The sequence below is a fragment of the Callospermophilus lateralis genome, chromosome 15 (genome assembly GCF_048772815.1).
Source record: "Callospermophilus lateralis isolate mCalLat2 chromosome 15, mCalLat2.hap1, whole genome shotgun sequence".
NCBI lineage: Eukaryota > Metazoa > Chordata > Mammalia > Rodentia > Sciuridae > Callospermophilus > Callospermophilus lateralis.
Window position 1 is genome coordinate 78,605,424 of NC_135319.1, and position 17,996 is coordinate 78,623,419.

General features: G+C 36.2%; 1 protein-coding gene across 3 annotated transcripts in view; it reads left to right on the plus strand.

Annotated features, from left to right (window-relative positions):
* The window catches only part of Nhlrc2 (NHL repeat containing 2), a 63,838-nt gene that overhangs the window by 41,992 nt on the left and 3,850 nt on the right, over window positions 1–17,996 (plus strand). For 2 of the 3 annotated variants that reach the window (XM_076835052.1, XM_076835054.1), the window contains exons 7-11: window positions 2,557–2,788; window positions 3,343–3,465; window positions 4,522–4,731; window positions 5,702–5,921; window positions 8,784–9,027. In XM_076835052.1, coding sequence (XP_076691167.1) covers window positions 2,557–2,788; window positions 3,343–3,465; window positions 4,522–4,731; window positions 5,702–5,921; window positions 8,784–9,027 — 1,029 coding nt within the window. Of the gene's footprint in view, window positions 1–2,556; window positions 2,789–3,342; window positions 3,466–4,521; window positions 4,732–5,701; window positions 5,922–8,783; window positions 10,325–17,996 lie in introns of those variants that run through there. The other variant, XM_076835053.1, reaches the window with a different exon arrangement.

A 17,996-nucleotide genomic window follows, 5' to 3' on the forward strand; every position in this document is an offset into this window, starting at 1 on the left:
CCCCTAAACTTCTGCAAAGTGACACACATCACCTCTACTCACTTTTCACGAGACAAGCAAGTCTTGTGGTCACATCTGGCTTCTAGAAGCCCAGGAAGAGCTGTCCTCCTGAGCATCCAGAAAAAGAACTAGAAATATTTGGTGAACCCTTAACTAATGACACATAGTTCCAGTAACTGCTGTTCTTCCTTCAGATGGAGGAGCATCGCGTGGCAGAGTGGTCACTAAGTGCAGGTTTTATAGTCAGGCTTGAGTTGAAACCTAGCTTTGCTGTTGACTGACTCTGAGTTTAGGAGAACTCATCTGTTTGATTTCTAAGCCTCGGTTTCCTTACTCATATTGATCTCCTATGCTTTCTTTAATAATGAATAATCTGTGAAGAGCTCAGTGTAATGACTGGCACATACCATAAACACAGGTCAATTTACTGCCACCATAGGGTATATGAGAATGGAAAGGTGGTGTCTCTACAAGGCCTCCTGTCTTTTCCCATAGAGCCTTTCTGCCTCTGCCTGACATTCCAGATATAGATGGCCACACCCTTCTCTGTGGCCTCACTATAATGCAGATATCGTTACATCACTGTGCTTGTAAGTTTGCCCAGCCTTTCTTTTTCTTCCTGTCTCTCCCCTCTTTAACTAGGTCCTCATACTAGACCATCTCTTAAAGAAAGAAGCTCTGTCCCATTCATTGTTGCATCCCTTGTACCTAATTATGTATCTGGTACTCAGTAAGGTTTTGTAGAATAAATGAAGTATAAAAGTCAGTAGACCATAAAGGTCATTAAATCACCATAGAAAGTAAGGTCCTCTCAATTATCTTTATCAGTAGAAAGGAGCAGTTATATAGAAAATTGAAAATATCAGGTATTCTAAGTATTATATATATGTGTGTGGTATTGCTTTGAAACATATTTATGTAATGTTTTACAACAATCATAAAAATATTTATTAAATACACTCTGCTAGGTACTAGAGATGAAAGGATATGCTCACTAAATTAAAGATAAAATGAAAACATGCAGTTGCCATACTCGGTGGGCTACAGAGGAAGAATCAGATCGCAAACAATTCAAAAACAGTGTATGTAGAAAAGAATCACTGGAGCAGTCTTCATGTTGAAATTTCCTGAATATAAGTAAGAAGGACACCCATTATCACTAAGAGTTGAGTGTCAGAGAAAGCTTCCTGGAAGAGGCGTACTGGGCTGAGACCCCATGGAGGAACAGGGCTTCCACAGGGACAGGGGCGGTTTCCAGGCAAGAGCTGGCAGTGGTGATGTCAGTGCAGCTGATCACCCAGTGCCTTGTGAGTCCTCTTAAGAGATTTGGACATTCTGCAAGCCTTTATAGAAAGGGTCAGGCTGGGAGTGACATGATTAGTTCTGTGATTTTGAAAGAACCCTGGCAGCATTCAGATTGGGACAAAACTGGAGGTAGAGATGCCATCGAGGAGACTGTCAGTGCTCTCCAGGCTAGAGGTTACCAGCAGCGTACGTGAGGCTTAATTGTAAACAGCAGACAGAAGTAATGGAGCTTGCCAGAATATGTTCTTCTGGGTGATGGCTATTTTGGACATAAATGGTCAAGGGCTGTCTAAGTTTCTTAATTAAGTAAGATCGTCATTCTTGTTCATAATAGGAAAATGAACACTTGGTTCACATTGACCCTCACCTTAGTTTTAAGAATGCATTATCTTTATTCATGGCTGGTCCTCAAGTAGTAATGACCCCAAATGTTTTAAAAGGTACTGCTTTTTCTCACTCTTTTTTATTTGATTAAGGGGGTTCATTTTTTAAGTGTTCAGACTTTTAATAGTAATTACCTTTCAATTTATTTGTTTTGAATATTACATTTTAAGTCAGCTTTTTCCCTATGCATGAATTTAGAAACTAACCTGTAAAACTTTCTCTATATCACAAAAAGGATCATTCCAGTATCCTCTGAGTGGACATTTCCCTAGTGTATGTAAGAAGTTGATTTGATGTGACTCAGTAGTCGATGCAGTAAGGTCAGCCTATGTCATTTTCCTAAAGTAGTGATGCCTGACCTGGCTCTCTTTCAAAAACTATTACTTAATTCTTTTTGTTATTCTCTACTTTTACACATGAGCATAAACATTTTTAATGAAAATGTAAGCTTTAAACTATCACGAATTAGGTAGTCTTGTTAGTTCCCTTTCGGAACTTAATGTTTCATGCAGCAAACCAGTCAGGACATTAAATTGGGAATAAACTTTATCAAACAATCTGACCATTATTTTTATAAATCTAATCCTGTTGGGGATTTCCTATTTGGCCTTTGAGAGGGCTTTCAGTTGTGTGTATGTTGAAGAAAAGTAGGAAGGTTTCTACCCAGTGGCTGAATAAGTAATGGTTTGGAAAATTACAGAGAAGGCTAACTAGCACAGTTTCACTAGGCCAAGATCACTAATTTTGATTTTTTTTTTTTTTTACAGTGCTATCACCATTGATTAGATCATTTTCATTAATTTGTTGGATGACTATATTGGGCACAATATCCCATCTATTGATGCCATCTATGACCTTGTCTTTCAGTGAGCTAAAAAAAGGGACCTGCCTTCGGTTTGCTGGAAGTGGAAATGAGGAAAATCGAAATAATGCGTATCCTCACAAGGCGGGCTTTGCCCAACCTTCAGGTCTTTCTCTGGCCTCTGAAGATCCCTGGAGCTGCCTATTTGTAGCAGATAGCGAGAGCAGTACAGTGAGAACCGTCTCGCTGAAAGATGGAGCAGTGAAGCACCTCGTAGGGGGAGAAAGAGATCCCATGGTAAAGAAAGTCACTTTTGCAGTGTGCCCAGTCACTGATCAAGCTGTCAGTTTCCTGAATTGTGCAGAGTTAATGAAACTTAGGAGAAGTCATTCTTGGCCTGTTCATGAGATCAAATGGAGATCAAGCCTAAGAAAATATGAGTATAAAGAAAAACAAGTAAAACTAACTAAGAAAAGTAAATCAATGCTACTTGATGATATGTAACCATGTAAACATTAAGGCTTTAGAGAGAAAGAAGGGATAGAATATTGCTCACTGAGAAGAGAAGAGCGCATATTAGATGTTGGTTGAAAAGGGCACCAGCCTCAATGATTTAGCCTGTTCCTCACCACGCCTGAGTAGAGTGGCGATGCACCAAAACCAGCCCAGGCCACAGTCCTGTGAGTTCCTGCCAGTCTACAGCAAGTGTCCAGCCCTGATTGTATGAAAGACAGGCCTTTTCCCTTTTAACTGTAATAGCACATACAGCTATATTAATTTTCACTTTATTTTCTAACAAACATTATAAAAATTAATAACTGCTGTTTCTTTCTCTTTAAAAAAAATAAAAGAATTTATTTGCTTTTGGTGATGTCGATGGAGTAGGCCTCAGTGCAAAGCTTCAACACCCACTTGGAGTAGCGTGGGATAAAAAGAGAAATTTGCTTTATGTGGCAGATTCCTATAATCACAAGGTGAGTCTTGACAGAATTATATAAATCCTTGCTTTTGCCTGTGGTGTTTAAAACGCTGAAAGATCTGTGTACCTCCTACAAGTGCCACTCCAGAATACAGAGGAACAACAGCCCTTGGCAGCTATGTACCAGCTTGTTCTGTGTTTCTTCTGGTCCTTTCTTTGGCAAGATATTATGATGATATCTGAAGGAGGAAAAGCACTAAACTTGGCTATAATAAAAAGTTATGAATTGTGTGGGTTCAGCAGCACACACCTGGAGTCCCAACTTCTGAGGCTGAGACAGGAGGATCTCAACTTTGAAGCCTGCCTGGGCAACATAGCACAAGATCCTGCCTTAAAATAAAAAGGGCTAGTGATGTAGCTCAGTGCTAGAGCACCCCTGAGTTCAATCCCCAGTACCCCTCCCCGCAAAAAAGTTATGAATTGTGATTCATCAAAATATGTTCAGGAAATAAGGAGAAAGCAAATGGAAGATAATGTGTCAACCAGCAGGCGAGGGCTTCTGAGCTCTCATCTTCCCAGTGCCTGCTGCCACGAAATCCCATCTCCACCAGCGTCCCCACTTGTCTTTTTAGTGGCTTTAGTTCCCATTGCATGTTTCTTTTTTAGAAAGCATCCATAGATAAGAAATATTAACACTTTGTAATAAGAGATCATAAATTTAATATGTTTGAGACGTGACTGATGTCATTAACAGAAGTTCAAATCTTCTGTCAGGGCTAGATGCTCGTGAGAAAAGGGTCAGTTCAGTTATGAAAGTATGTTCCACTGTAAAGAAAAACAATAGAATTATTTATTTTTAATTATAGAAAAAAATTTATCCAAGATTACACCTAGAAAATACAGAGTTTTTAGTTCTTGGGGTGGAATACCTCTTCTTAGATTATGAGTGTTGGGCTTTTCAAGAGAATAAGGAAATACCTACTTTTTTATAGATTTATTGATAATTTAATGGCAATCCAAAACTCTTAACATTTTTCTGGATGCTATACCTTTCCATTATACAAGCGTGAGGTGGATCTTCAGATACATAAATTTTGTTCTTTTTCTTTAGATTAAAGTTGTGGATCCAAAAACAAAAAGCTGTACAACATTAGCAGGAACCGGAGACACAAATGATGTTTTCAGTTCCAGTTTTACTGAGTCAGCTTTTAATGAGCCAGGAGGCTTATGTGTTGGAGAGAACGGTCGGTTATTGTATGTCGCAGATACCAATAATCACCAAATTAAAGTGATGGACTTAGAAACAAGAACAGTTTCTGTGGTAAGTGAACTGCAGCATAAGTTGAGGGTGTGGTTTTAACAACAGTACTCAGGTGCCATGGCACTGACAGAGATGCTTTGAGTCAGACCATCTCCAGTGGCTTAGGTGACACGTGGAGGTGGTATAGTAAGCCCTCCTCCGCTGTGTTCTGTGATAACCAGACCAGCAGGACTGCTTTGAGGATATCCTGTCATTCCTAAAATATAAGTTCCATCTGTGCTGAGAGTTTGAGAAAGAGACTGGGAGTTGGAGAGATTTGATGAACCTTCAAGAGAAAAGGAAGGACTCAGATCTGTTTTTAAATATATAGATACACCAGCACATACTACATACACACGGCACGTGGGTTGGGTGGTGTTACGAAGTGATCCTGAGATTATCGTGTAATCTTTGTTCCCTATGGTGAATCTAGTACCAAATTATCTGCCAGAGGAAGTTTTAGAAGCCACATTTTAAAGATGTGGACATGGTCTATAATAGAATTGTAAGAGAAGTGTCTATCATAGCTACCTCTTGATAAATCACCTGGAAAAAAAAAAAAAGATTTGTTTCTTCTAAAATTCTAGTAATCTGCAAAGAATATGTTTTAAAATAAAAAAAAGTATCATCAAAGCTGTCATCTTTCTTCACATAGATCTCTATTATAAGATGAATAACATACTTGGCTACAAATTATAAGGGGATGCATATATCTACGACATTTAAATTCATAAAATCTTGCTTTGATTTCCTGCCACCTATAAACATATTGGACAATTACTCTAAGTATTGGTTCTATTTTTGCTAAGATGAACATTTCTCTCTACTCACAGAATAATATGGAGGGCATCAGGACAAACACCTTCTAATTCAGACTAGAATGACAGTTTCAGTGATAGAGAAATTCATTTTCCTACTGAAATCTAAAGTAAACTCACTCTCAAGTGCTGCACAGTACTGGTGCTTTAATACAGATTTTTTGATTTCCTAGCTCCCTGTCCTCAGATCTGAAAATGCCGTGGTAGATGGCCCATTCCTAGTGGAAAAACAGAAGACGGTACCCAAACTGCCTAAATCTGCCCCGAGCATTGGGCTTTCCACAGTAACTGCTTGTCCTGGGCAGACGCTGCAGTTCAAGCTCAGACTGGACCTCCCATCAGGAGCAAAGCTAACTGAAGGAGTATCTAGTTGCTGGTTTCTAACAGCTGAAGGTATGAAAATATTTAATAAATTTTTGTGGTTAATGCAATAATTTTTGCTCATTTATCGTGTGTTATTTTTTACTCGGTGATTGAGGAAGATTATATGAAAAAAATGAATTTAGATCTAACCCACGTTGGCAGTTTTCTTTGATCTCAGAGGTCCTTTCCTCCATGTTATTAAAGAACAGTGTAACTCACTGAATTACACCTCAGTTGTTAGCAGTTTCTTAGAGAATGGACTTGCCTATACTTCTTCCCATATTCTAAGCTTGTTCTTCATTTTTTCTTCATTTTTGTTCCCAAAAAGAACCTTTTAAAGTTAAAGTCTGAAATAGAGAAATGAAGTGGCACCTCCTTATTTAACATCTTTTTCTGTAACTCATCTGTCTAGTCACCTTAATGCAGTCCCTGCCCTTTATAGTGTGAGCTAGCTTCTTGTTTCATTCATGGATGCTATGGAATAAGCATACCGCCTGGTTTTACTAGAGTTTTTTTAGAGCTTTCCGTCATCTGTAATGTAGTGGACAGCAATTCTACAGTGGGATAGTAGTGGTCCAGAACTTCTGAAAGTAGGACTTCTTGTCTCCAATGATCATCCTCTGTCCTAGTCTCCCACGCTCTTTCACACGTTCTCACTCAATCTTCCATTTCCTCCCCAACTCTTTTTCCCTCATACCCTCTCACACACTTTTTTTTTTGTACATTACCCAAATCCTGGCTTCATGCCTTCTTACCTTCATACATTCTCAGAACAGAAGCCACTCAACAAGTCTAAATCAAGAGGACAAAGAGAACTTGGTGGGCCAGCTGTGTAGATGCCAGTTCAAGACTGGGAGGCTGGCTGGGTCGGGCTGAGTGAGCCTACAGGGAAACCACCCCTCTCACTCCCTACAAGGAACCGGGCAGCCATGCACTACTCAGAGAGTTGGAGCTAGCTTTGTGGACAGAAGAGTTGTCCCACAGCCCTCTGGGTTCACTGCAGACCCTATACTGCTGGTTTAGCTGTTGTGTCTGTGCCCCCAGGTCTGAAGTGGTGCATCAGCTGGATATCATTAATCTCATTTCTCTCTGTGTAATTGTAGAGCAGCGTATTGATTTTTAAAATCAGACATTAACAAATTAACATTTTTAACTCTGTTTTGTTAAACAGATGAATTACTCTCAAGTCTTTGGGATATAAAATACAAATGGTACTAAAGTGAAGTGTCTGGGGGAAAATACTTAGCTCTTTCATCACTTGTCCAAGATATTTGTGCCATTTTTATTACATACAGGCAAATAAACTTTTAGGCAAGATTTTGAAAATTATTTTATGGAATACATTTGTACACTTAGGATTAAAAGATATTTTCTCTTTTTGGCTGCTTTTTGAGACAGTTAAACTGGTTAGCATATGTGAAAGTTTTAAGCCAAAAGAAAAAAAGCAGCAAAAAAAAAAAAAAAAAAAAAAACTTCTGGCATATATTATAAATTCACAGATCCTTAATGTCATATATATGAAAATAGGTAAAGAAATATTTTCTTTTATTTCTTGATTTGAATATTAAAATAGAGCAGTTTATTATTTTCCCATCTGGCTTTAAAATTTAAGAAATTCTGTGCTAACTTTCTATCAAGTGAAATCAAGGATTAAGTAGAGCATACTCCCAGTCCAGAACTAAGTAAAGAAAGCCAAACAATTTTCAAGAGAATTGTAGACCTGTTGAAAAACTCCTGCATAAATTCTCTGCACTTAACTCCAGTTCTTCCCTTTCACCTTCTCCTTATTCTTCTTAACTTTTTTAACTGCAGTTTCTAGAACTGAGCAATGGGTGTCTTAAATTTTCTCAAATTTCATTTTTCAGTCAACCGAATATTAGAAGCAATCAACCAAAGGGGAGAGGAGAGAACACTAATAGAGGCAGGCTCTTGAGTCTGTGGCTCCTCGGGAGGCAAAGAAAAGAGACAAAAAGCTAAAAAGTGTCTCATGGCTACTCAGTGGAGGACCCAGCTTTTGTACAAAGGCCAGGTCATTGATGCATCGTGAAAGATGTTGAGTGTTCTCTAGCAGGAAGACTTTCTTGCTGTGTTTCCCAAATCTGACTCCTGGTGTCTGCCCCTGTGAGCAGAATGTCCGTGCAGTACTGCTTCCTCAGTAGGACACAGGCCTTCCTCAGAGAGAAGGCTCGAAATGAATACAGACGGTTAAGAATTTTAATACCAGAAGGCTTAAAGTTCTTTAGTGGTTTATTGAATGTTTGTTATATAGATGATCTTAGTATCTAAGTCTAAGATGAGTTTTATATATCAAAATGAGGTAGAAAAAAAATCTTAGTTTCTGTATTGTTTGGACTCAGAGATTGTATATATGGCATTATCTGTATTTTTATTATTATTACTCTAAGATATTTCAGAATTTACCATTATCTTAACTAAAAAGCCACTGTGGAGTTGTACATACACTTGTATTCTCTAGATGAAGTTCTTTTTGTACTGTGTCTCTGTGTTTCTCTGTGGTAAAATGGTCTGTTATCTCACATAGCTTGTGTTTATTTAGCCTGCTTAGATTTCATTTTGAAATTTGGGGCTTAAGGATCTAGAGCCATATTTGTAATATTCAGCTTGATTTCAGTAGAATTAAGTTTATGATTTATGGTGTTTAAACAAAGGAAGAATTGTAATAATTACATATAGAAATCACCAGATGGGGCTCATTTGTCTTATTCATTATGTCTTATTTATATTTATGCCTTTGCCCCAGATTGCAGGGCCCAGCATTAGAAACTTTCATCAATATTAGTTGATTGAATGTATCTTATCTCCCTGAGATTTTTTCCTGTCTCCTGCTTTCTTCTTATACAATCTTAACAATTTATTTCTTTTATTTTCTAGGCAATGAGTGGCTTCTTCAAGGACAGATACCATCTGGAGACATAGAGAACATTTCCAACCAACCAACGATTTCACTGCAAATTCCTGGCAATTGCTTATCACTTACAGCAGTTGTATCTATCAGCGTGTTTCTCTATTACTGTAGTGCAGACAGCAGTGCTTGCATGATGAAGGGAATTTTGTTCAGGCAGCCTTTACAGATAACTTACACACAACCCGGGTGCATAGATCCAGTAGAGCTCAGGTATGTATTCTAGCAAGCCAGCTAGCAGCACTTAGTCATAAGCCCTGTCCTCCATTCCTTTCATTACAGAAAAAATTTTATTTCTGCTTCTGGATTCAAGACACCCATTGCTCAGTTCTAGCAACTAAAATTAAAATAAAGCCATGCTTATTTATTATTGTACACAAATTTATTCTGCTTTTATATTAGCTAAGTCATTGACCATCATTTAGACAAAGATATGAAATCTCTGCAGCTATTTGGCAAAAGACTGAAGTCTACACTATAAAGAATATTATAAGATAATTTGCAGTGCTGATATAATCATACCAAGTATTTTAAGTAACTTTTTCTACCTTTATTAATAGAAATAAACACATTTGCATATGTAAATTTTATAGTAACTTTAGATAGACCTAAGCTCCAGTCTACATGTTTGTGTAAGGATACCTGCCATTTAAGGCATAAGGTTTACTTTAAGCCAAAAAAGAAAAAATATATATTATTTTCTTTAGGTGCTTAGAGCATGTGGTGGTTACATATATCTTTATTCCCTTCTGTGATTTTCTCAGTTAAAATATTTTTAAAAAGAGAGTTTTGATCTATTTTTATTATAAATTATTTGTTGTTTTAACACAGCATTATTAATGCCTTATAACTTTATACAGAAAAAGTTGAACATATAGGCCTGTTCCTTAACTGTTTTTTGGTTTGGTTTGGTTTTTGAATTAACACATTATCACTAGATAGTGAATGGGTCCCAGAAATAGTATAACTTTCCAGGAGAAGGGACTTAGGACACATTTCTGTCTGTGATAAAAAATTTATTGTGACAGCTGAATCTGATATAAATGGGTATGTATGTTGTTTCAGAAATTTATATTTTACTTGTAAGCTTTAAATGCAGATTTGTTGGTTTTGGGGGTTTTGATTCCCATATTTAAAATTTAAATTTTGATTGTTGATCGTGATGTTTTTTAAGATCACGTTTAAGTCTTCATATTGAAATTTTCAATGTGAAGTACTTTTGTGTAACTTACAGGTATAGTATATCTTAACTACTTTTTAAAATGTTAGAGCCAAAACATATACTGTTTTGTTGGTTTCTGGTTTTTTGAACTCCAAAAGAAATAGCTACTGAGAATACTGGAGATTTTTAGAAAAAAATTACTATTATCACAATTTATCTTATAACTATCTAAAAACTTTTGTTTTTCCAAAAGTAGATTCAACATGTTTGTGATTTAATCAGCTTACAAGATCTTAAAAACCTCAGGCGGACCATGTTTATTTATTTAATAAATATTTATGAACAATATGGAATAATATGCTTCCCCTCCTTATATTTTTAGACAATATGACATAATATGCTTCCCCTCCTTTAAAAACAATGCTAAATTTGAAGTGTAATCTTTTACACATTGTCTGCCCATTTATTTATATTTTGGGAAATACAGTTTTGAAACAGTATTTACTTGTTTCAGAAGGTTGGTGAAATCTCTTAAGAGAATGTATAGATCATGACTTTGATTAGTTAATAGCCTACAAAAACTACTTTTACAGAAAAATATAAAATAAAAAAGAATTCTGTTTAAAATTGTATGTAATTACCTCATTAAACCTTTTCCCTCCACAAACAACCAAAACATAATTTTTCTGCTTTATGGAGTATAGACCTTATTACTTTTTAATGTCATTGACTTATCATACTTCTCATTTCCACTTGGACAGGATGAGAATATTTTGGCTCATTTCCTGTATAAGGACATAAATAGTCTCACTCTCTAAAAGAAATAGAAATAACTGATGACTTATTTTTCAATATAATACCCAGAGTATGTTTATATATTTTTGCGTACATTAAAAATTCAAAACTACTTTTTAAGCTTTCCCTTTACTTGCCTAGCTAGAGTTTTGGATTAGTCTTAAGCAAATACTTTTCTTGATTTTCAGAGTACTCTTTTATTGAACATTCTTATTCTTACCCACTGCCAGTCTGCATTGTTTTATACACTAAAAATTTTATTTATAATGGATTAGTATGTTTTGAATAAAGCACACTAAAGCAACATAAATGTGATTCTAGAATTTATAGCTAACATAAACCTCTTATATAAGAGTAGACACTATATAAAGTTTATTTTTAAAACTTCTTGATCCATGTCTGCCTTCTGTTTTTGGTTAGGGCTCTTTTTTTTTTACTTTTGCTTTTCTGTTGCACAAGTTATGTCCAGTGGGTTTCGAAAGAGTTAAGGTTTCAGTTAAGTCACCTTAATTAACGCTAGTAAGATAACATTACACACATTTTGATATAATGCCTGGATTTTTACCCTGAATTATATATTTTTTCTCCTTGCTGTGATATTATTTTACAAATAGTAAGATTTTTTTAAAAAATTTATACTCGGGATTAATATGATCCCTGGAAAGAATTTTGCTTATCTTGAATATTCTATCTCAAGCAAATATTTAACCTATTCACAAGAGAAAACCTTGTATTTAATCACCTATAAGTGTAACTTTGGCAAAGTTCAATGACTATGAAAAACAATTTTATTTTTTGTCTAATAATGTATTTAGTTAGAGTATTATCAGGTCTTCAAAAAGCTATAGTAAGCTTAATATATAGGTCTTAATGCAGCCAAAAACTGTATAATATGTGTGGATGAGTGTGTGTGTATGTGTACATGGATATGAAGATTAGTTCAAGAAGTTCTCACATTTCTTTTATAGCCAGTCTACTTTCGAGCTAATACCCCTGAGATAATTTATTCTTTACTTGTTTTTCCAAAGTTGGAAAATTGGGGAAGATAATAAAAATATGTACCTATAGCATAATAATTTTTTCTTTAGCATTTAGTAAATAATGAAACTGCTACTTATAGGCTTAGTTAATAATAATGATAAGTTGACCACAGACAAACATAGGCTTGACATTTTCTTTGCAACTGCAAATTTACAGGAAAATCTTTATCTACCAACTATTTGTTATGTTAGTATTCTCCATAGAGTTGGGGTTGAAGAAGAGAAAGTTCTATAATAAAGCATATCATTGTTTTCCAAACAGTACTGTAGTTATAAAGATGCATGCCTAGAGTCATATTAAAACTTTAAAAAAATATTCTGGACCCATAAATGATCCACTTGCTTCAGAAAAGGTCCAGACACCCTGAACCATACTCCAACAACACATGCCTAAAACTTGCACCAGGATACATGTTTTAACCTGAAGTTTCACTCTGATGGTGCTTACAGGATCTTCAAAGTGCTTTAATAGATACTGCCTTAATTGAGCTTCAAAATAACCTTATAAACTAGACAGGAAGATTATTGTTTCCTTTGTGCAGATGAGGGAACAGCTTTGAGATCAGAAAGCTCCCAAAATGACATTGATACCTAGAGCGGGGCTGGGTGTCCACAGTTGCTAGGTGATGTGGGATGTCGAGGAAGGAGAGTGAAAGGTAGATATTTTGTCCTGGCTCAGGTCTCCTAATTCCTGGCTCTGCTACACTAGGGTATAAGGTTAAAAAGCCGAGATGCAGAACACTTACTTCTGTGAACACTTTCTTAGGCCTCCAACTAGGTAGTAAGCATTTCCCAGTGCTTCTGCAAACGCTTTGTACAGTAACTCAGGACCGCCTTAAGAGGGAAGGACCAGAAGCTGAGATAGGGGTGAGCAGTTATACCAGCAAAGTCAAGGTCACACATTTAGGAAGTGGCATCTTTCCAGGCTCTATGTAGTAATTCGTCAATCCAGAGAACCCAGTACTCTTAATGATTATTTTTGAAGTTTAAATCCATTCAATTGCATGATTTTTTGTTATAAACTATTATTCAGGCCTTAAAATGGTCTGAATAATTGTTTCCCCAAAGATTTTTATATACTACTCTTCTTTAATCCACAAATTTTCTTGGCAGATGCGTATATTAAAGAAATCCCAGTGCTAGTCCCACCTGTATGGCTTCAGTTGGTCTGCGGACAGTAATAAAGACCATGGCAGCAAGAGTTAACAATTCTTAGCACAGGACTGTTTCAAACCCTGATAAGATCATTTGTATTTTAAGAAAATTTTGTTTCATTAGCAAATTAGCTCTAGTAATGTAAAGTCTAGTGCTTTCTTGCTTCGTAAATACTGGTATGTAGACCATTCCACAATGACACAAATACATGCAATTCAATTTCAGTAAAGTTTTTGCCAGGGTCAGCCTATGATTTCAGCATTAGATGCTATTAAAAGAAATGAAGCAAAGTGCTAGCAGTGATTATCTGCCAGTGATTCTGATTAATGATCATTCTTATACAGAATGCAGTCATCTTTTCACTATTAAATGGCTTGCTTAATAAATACTAACAGTAGCATGCACTAAGGAATTTATTAATTTTAGTATAAAATCCCATTCCTGAAATCTATAAGGTGATGTGTCCATTTAAGAAAGTGATGGATGTTGACATATTTTAAAAGTGGAATTTACCATTAATCACCAAGATTGCTTTTTCCACCTGTGGCACATAGTTTATGTGAATGAAGAATTAGCACTAATCTTAAATCACTGTTTTGTCCCAAATAAGTAAAAGTTTGTTTTTCACTCATTTCTTTGCAATAGGTTAATATAAAGAATAGTACTTTAAGTGAGAGGCTCGAATCATCTATGTATATTCCACAGCCGACAAGCCCTGGCCCTTGCACATATTTAACCTGCAGTTTAGCCTGGCCTCCTTTGGCAGAGTCTGCATACAGAAGAATGGAGGCGGCCCCACTTGGCTTTTTGACACAGCCCTTCCTTTTCTTAGTGTGCTGGTTTGGTTTAATCATTTTCAAAGGTTAGAGTTGTAAAGTTAAAATACTAGCCACGTGTCATGGACCATTTGCCTAGTTAGAGTTAGTTGTTGTTTTGGTGTCCTTCCCTGGCATGCCACTCAAGAGGACCAAGGGATATTTTGTTCTGTTGAAAGCCTCAGGACCAAAAGCAGAGTATTGTAGACATCTCCAAATATTCCTCCCCCTGGACCATCCACCTTTCGTTAAAAAGCACTAAATAAGTACTAAATGAAGTACTCAACAGTCTTGTACCAAAAAGCATCCTTGTAACTGTCCAGAAGTTGTAAGGATTCCTTCCTCTATCAGTCTTTGTTAAGAAACACAGGGTTAGGCAACATTGTCAGATTTTTAATGTTAAATACTTGAACAAACACTATTTACCCCTTTTTAATTTTAATGTGTTTGGTTACAGGTTTCCATTTGAAATAAGTGAAGGGAGAACTCAGTGCTGAGAAGTAGAGGAAAAAAAATCAGCCCTCAGATTTAAGCAGATCAGTTTAAGCAAAATTTTTGTTATTCTTTCTTTACGTAGTTTGTGCAATGCTCATGAAAAATATGTTGAGATAAATAGGACCAAATATTAGTCAATAAATTATGTTTCTTAAGGGTAAAAATAGACAAGTTCCTGACTCCTCCATGTAACTGTCTTCCACTTTTAAAATTTCATAGTCATTATTCTTAGTCCCACTGGGAACACCTGCCGGTTTGTGTTGGGATGGAGCTGCGACACGACACGTTGTGCTGTGTCCATGCCTGTGAACCATCGTCATTGGCATCATCTGGAAAACAGAAACCACCATTCCCCTGCACACTGTACCTCCCGCTTCTTAGAAACCACAGAAGTTTGTGTAGAAGTTTCAGGGAGGAACTGTGGTCATGTCAGTAACCATAGATAGGGAAGAATGAATTCCTGGCGGGGGGATTTTTTTCCTCCCCTTAAATTCTAATATCTCAGTTTTCAAAGTAGGGGAGCAATACCCTTTGTGACTTGAAATTAATTTCTCTGTCATTTGATCTGTATGTTCTAATTATACTTTACCTAGGTTAAAATTTTCAAAAAAATTTAAAATCTCCCTCTTAGGATACATTGAGAGCCATTTTATGATCACTGTCATTACTTTACATGTGGTTTGTGGAGAAATCAAAATTTGTTGTGTAATTGAGATTTACATACATTTATCACTGCTTCAAATTATAACATTTCAAAAATACATTAAATTATAAAAACTCAGATTCTTTCCTATCTTTTGTATGGAGAAAGCATGTGATTTTATTTCTGAGACTAGAGCTGGTCTGCTGTGCTGACTTCATCTTTACAATTCCAAAGTATAATTGTATTTATTTTTTTCTTCATTGATTGAAAATGCAATGAAAATCGTAAATTACAAGTTCAGATGTTGATATTTGTAGGTACGGTCTAGTTCTAAAAGAATTTATTTGTGCTTTTTTAAAGTATTTAATATAGACAGACTAATATATTTTTATACAACACTATTTCTACTTTTATTTCAAGACCATATTCTTCAGTGTCTTGTCTTTGAGTGCATGTATTAACCGTTTGCCGTAAGCACAGTGGCCTTCAGAGGTGCAAAAAAAAGTGTGATACCTGTGATCTTAGAAAGCGAAGGTATGTTTATGCTGCATGTGGAAACCTACTGCCTCTCTTTCTAAAGCTGTATACTTTTTTTTTTTTCATGGAATAGATTAAATATTTTCTCTCAAGCCATGTTTCTGGGTTTTTTTTAATGTGCTTTCTGTTATGAGTATATAAGATAATTTTACTACTTAGAAACCTGTAAGCCATGATTTATTTGAACTTTGGGGGAATAAAGTTTTTTTAAAAAACTGAACAAACACTTCAAAATAAAATCATGCTGTCATAATTACATACAGATTTTTAAAAACATTGGGGGTGCTGGGGTTGTGGCTCAGTGGTAGAGCACTGGCCTAGCATGTGTGAGGCACTGGATTTGATTCTCAGCATCATATATAAAATAAAATAAATGTCCATCAACAACTAAAAACAAAAATTTAAAAAAAAAAAAACATTGGAAAGGAGTGACCTGTTCAGTAAATGGTATTAGGAAATTCGAAAAGATCAACAAAATTTAACTCTCTACCTGATACTGTGCAGATAGATTGGAAAGGAATTAGTGATTTAACGTGAAAATAAAACTACAAAAATGCCAGAAAAAGATAAAGGAAAGAATTGTGTGGAAGGTTAGAATGCCATTCCTGGAGTGACCTGAAACCCAAAAGCAGTGATGGGAAGATTGACAGGTGTGACCACACAAAAAGTGGCAAGAAATGAAAAAGGAAATGACCAACTTAAAAAATATTTTCAAAACACAAAACAGACATAGAATTACTGGTATAATATGTGAAAAGCTCCTATAGGCAGTAAGAGATACCCCAGTTGGAAAAGTCCAAGAAATGTGAGCATGCAGTCCCCAGAAGAGATGGTAATGAAAAGCTGTGCAGTCCCACTGTATCAGGAGGTGCAAAATGATTCACTCAGCTACTTGCTGAGTGGTGTTTTATGCTCTTCTAGTCCAGTAATGAGCAGGTTAGACAAAATATCTGCTCCAGACCTTATTTTATAGTTGAGAGGAAAGTCGAGGAGATAAGTAAACAAAAAGACTAATGACTAACAAGGTCTACGGGAGATACCAGGCCTCAATTGCGTTGGTGTGAAAAGAACCCAGTTCCTACAGGTGCCTGTGTGAAGTACAGGGACCACATTGGATACTGTTTCTCAAAGAGTCTGAACTATACTAATATTGGCAAAATACTTGAGAGCCAGTGGACCCAGGTTCTCTCCAACTTGGTACTGTCAGAGTTAAATTTTGGCCATTCGAATGTAAAATGTTGTGGTGGTGTTTTCTATTGCCATGACTATTAGTGAAGGTAAATATTTTTCTTATTTTAATAACCCAGTAGTTGCAGAAATTGCCTCCATAAAATACTTGAATATGTGCATGAAAGTATGTCAGCATTGTAATAGTGAAAAACTGATAACAGCCTATATGTCCATCAGTAGGAAATGTTCTCTGTACAACTGTCTATCCATGCAGTGGAATACAATGCAGGCATTAAAAAGAATCACATCTACTTGCACTCACATGTAATAGGAAGAACACAAGTTTCAGAAGGAATGTGAATATGCTTTTATTTTTTTAAACTGATTCTATACCATACACATAGAGTCTTTAGGCAAGACCATAAAAAAATGACCAGGCGAACAAACTACAAAACAGTAATCAATGGAGAAAAATGATTGTTCCATGGCCTTCAAAATCATATGTTAACATATTCTTGAAGTTTCAATTATAAATGTGTGGAGAAATGAAAAATAGTAAATTTAATATTTCTTTAGTACAATATAAGGCATTTCCGACATTGAGAATTCAGGGTTTTATTGTCAAAAACCTAACATTCCAGCTGTGCCTGCTTTCTTAGGATGTAAGTCATGACACAGGGCAAGTAATTCCTTTCTATACCTTGGCAAATTGTCACATTCCTTTCTTTTGCTCTCAGTGTTGTGAAATGGCTCCGAGAGTTTTTGAGGTGACGGTTTATGCCAGCACCACTTCCTCTGGGACATCTTTTTATTAAGTTCCCTTCACTAAGTTTCTCTGGCTTCTCACCCATGTCCTATCAAACCGCAGCAGTGTCAGCACCCCACGGTCCTCTCCGATTTCACTTCTATTGTTATCACTTTTAATTTCTTTGCTGTACTATTTGTCCTTGTTGGCCAGTGCCTTCTGCTGACTCATCATCTTTGTAAAATGTCACATGGCTGTATCATAGGAAACAAAGCAGTGTCACTACACGCTTTGCTCTCTGTGCAGGAACTGAATGAATTACAGATGCCCAGTGACCAGCCACTAACAGACTTTGAAAGAAGTGACATTACTGGTTTCGAGTCATAGGGCACATAAGTTACTACATGAGTGATTTGCAGACTGAGGACAACAGTCTAATTTCTAGCTGGAATTTGAACCGTGCTCTTGGAGGACTAGTGTTACTTAAACCATAGTAACTGAATTGTGCATATGGGAATTGTTCAAAGCAAAGAAGGAAGGACTGCCCATACATACATACATATGTACATACACACAGGTGGAAAAATAGATACATAGATGGACACATGTTTAAGGGTTCATATGA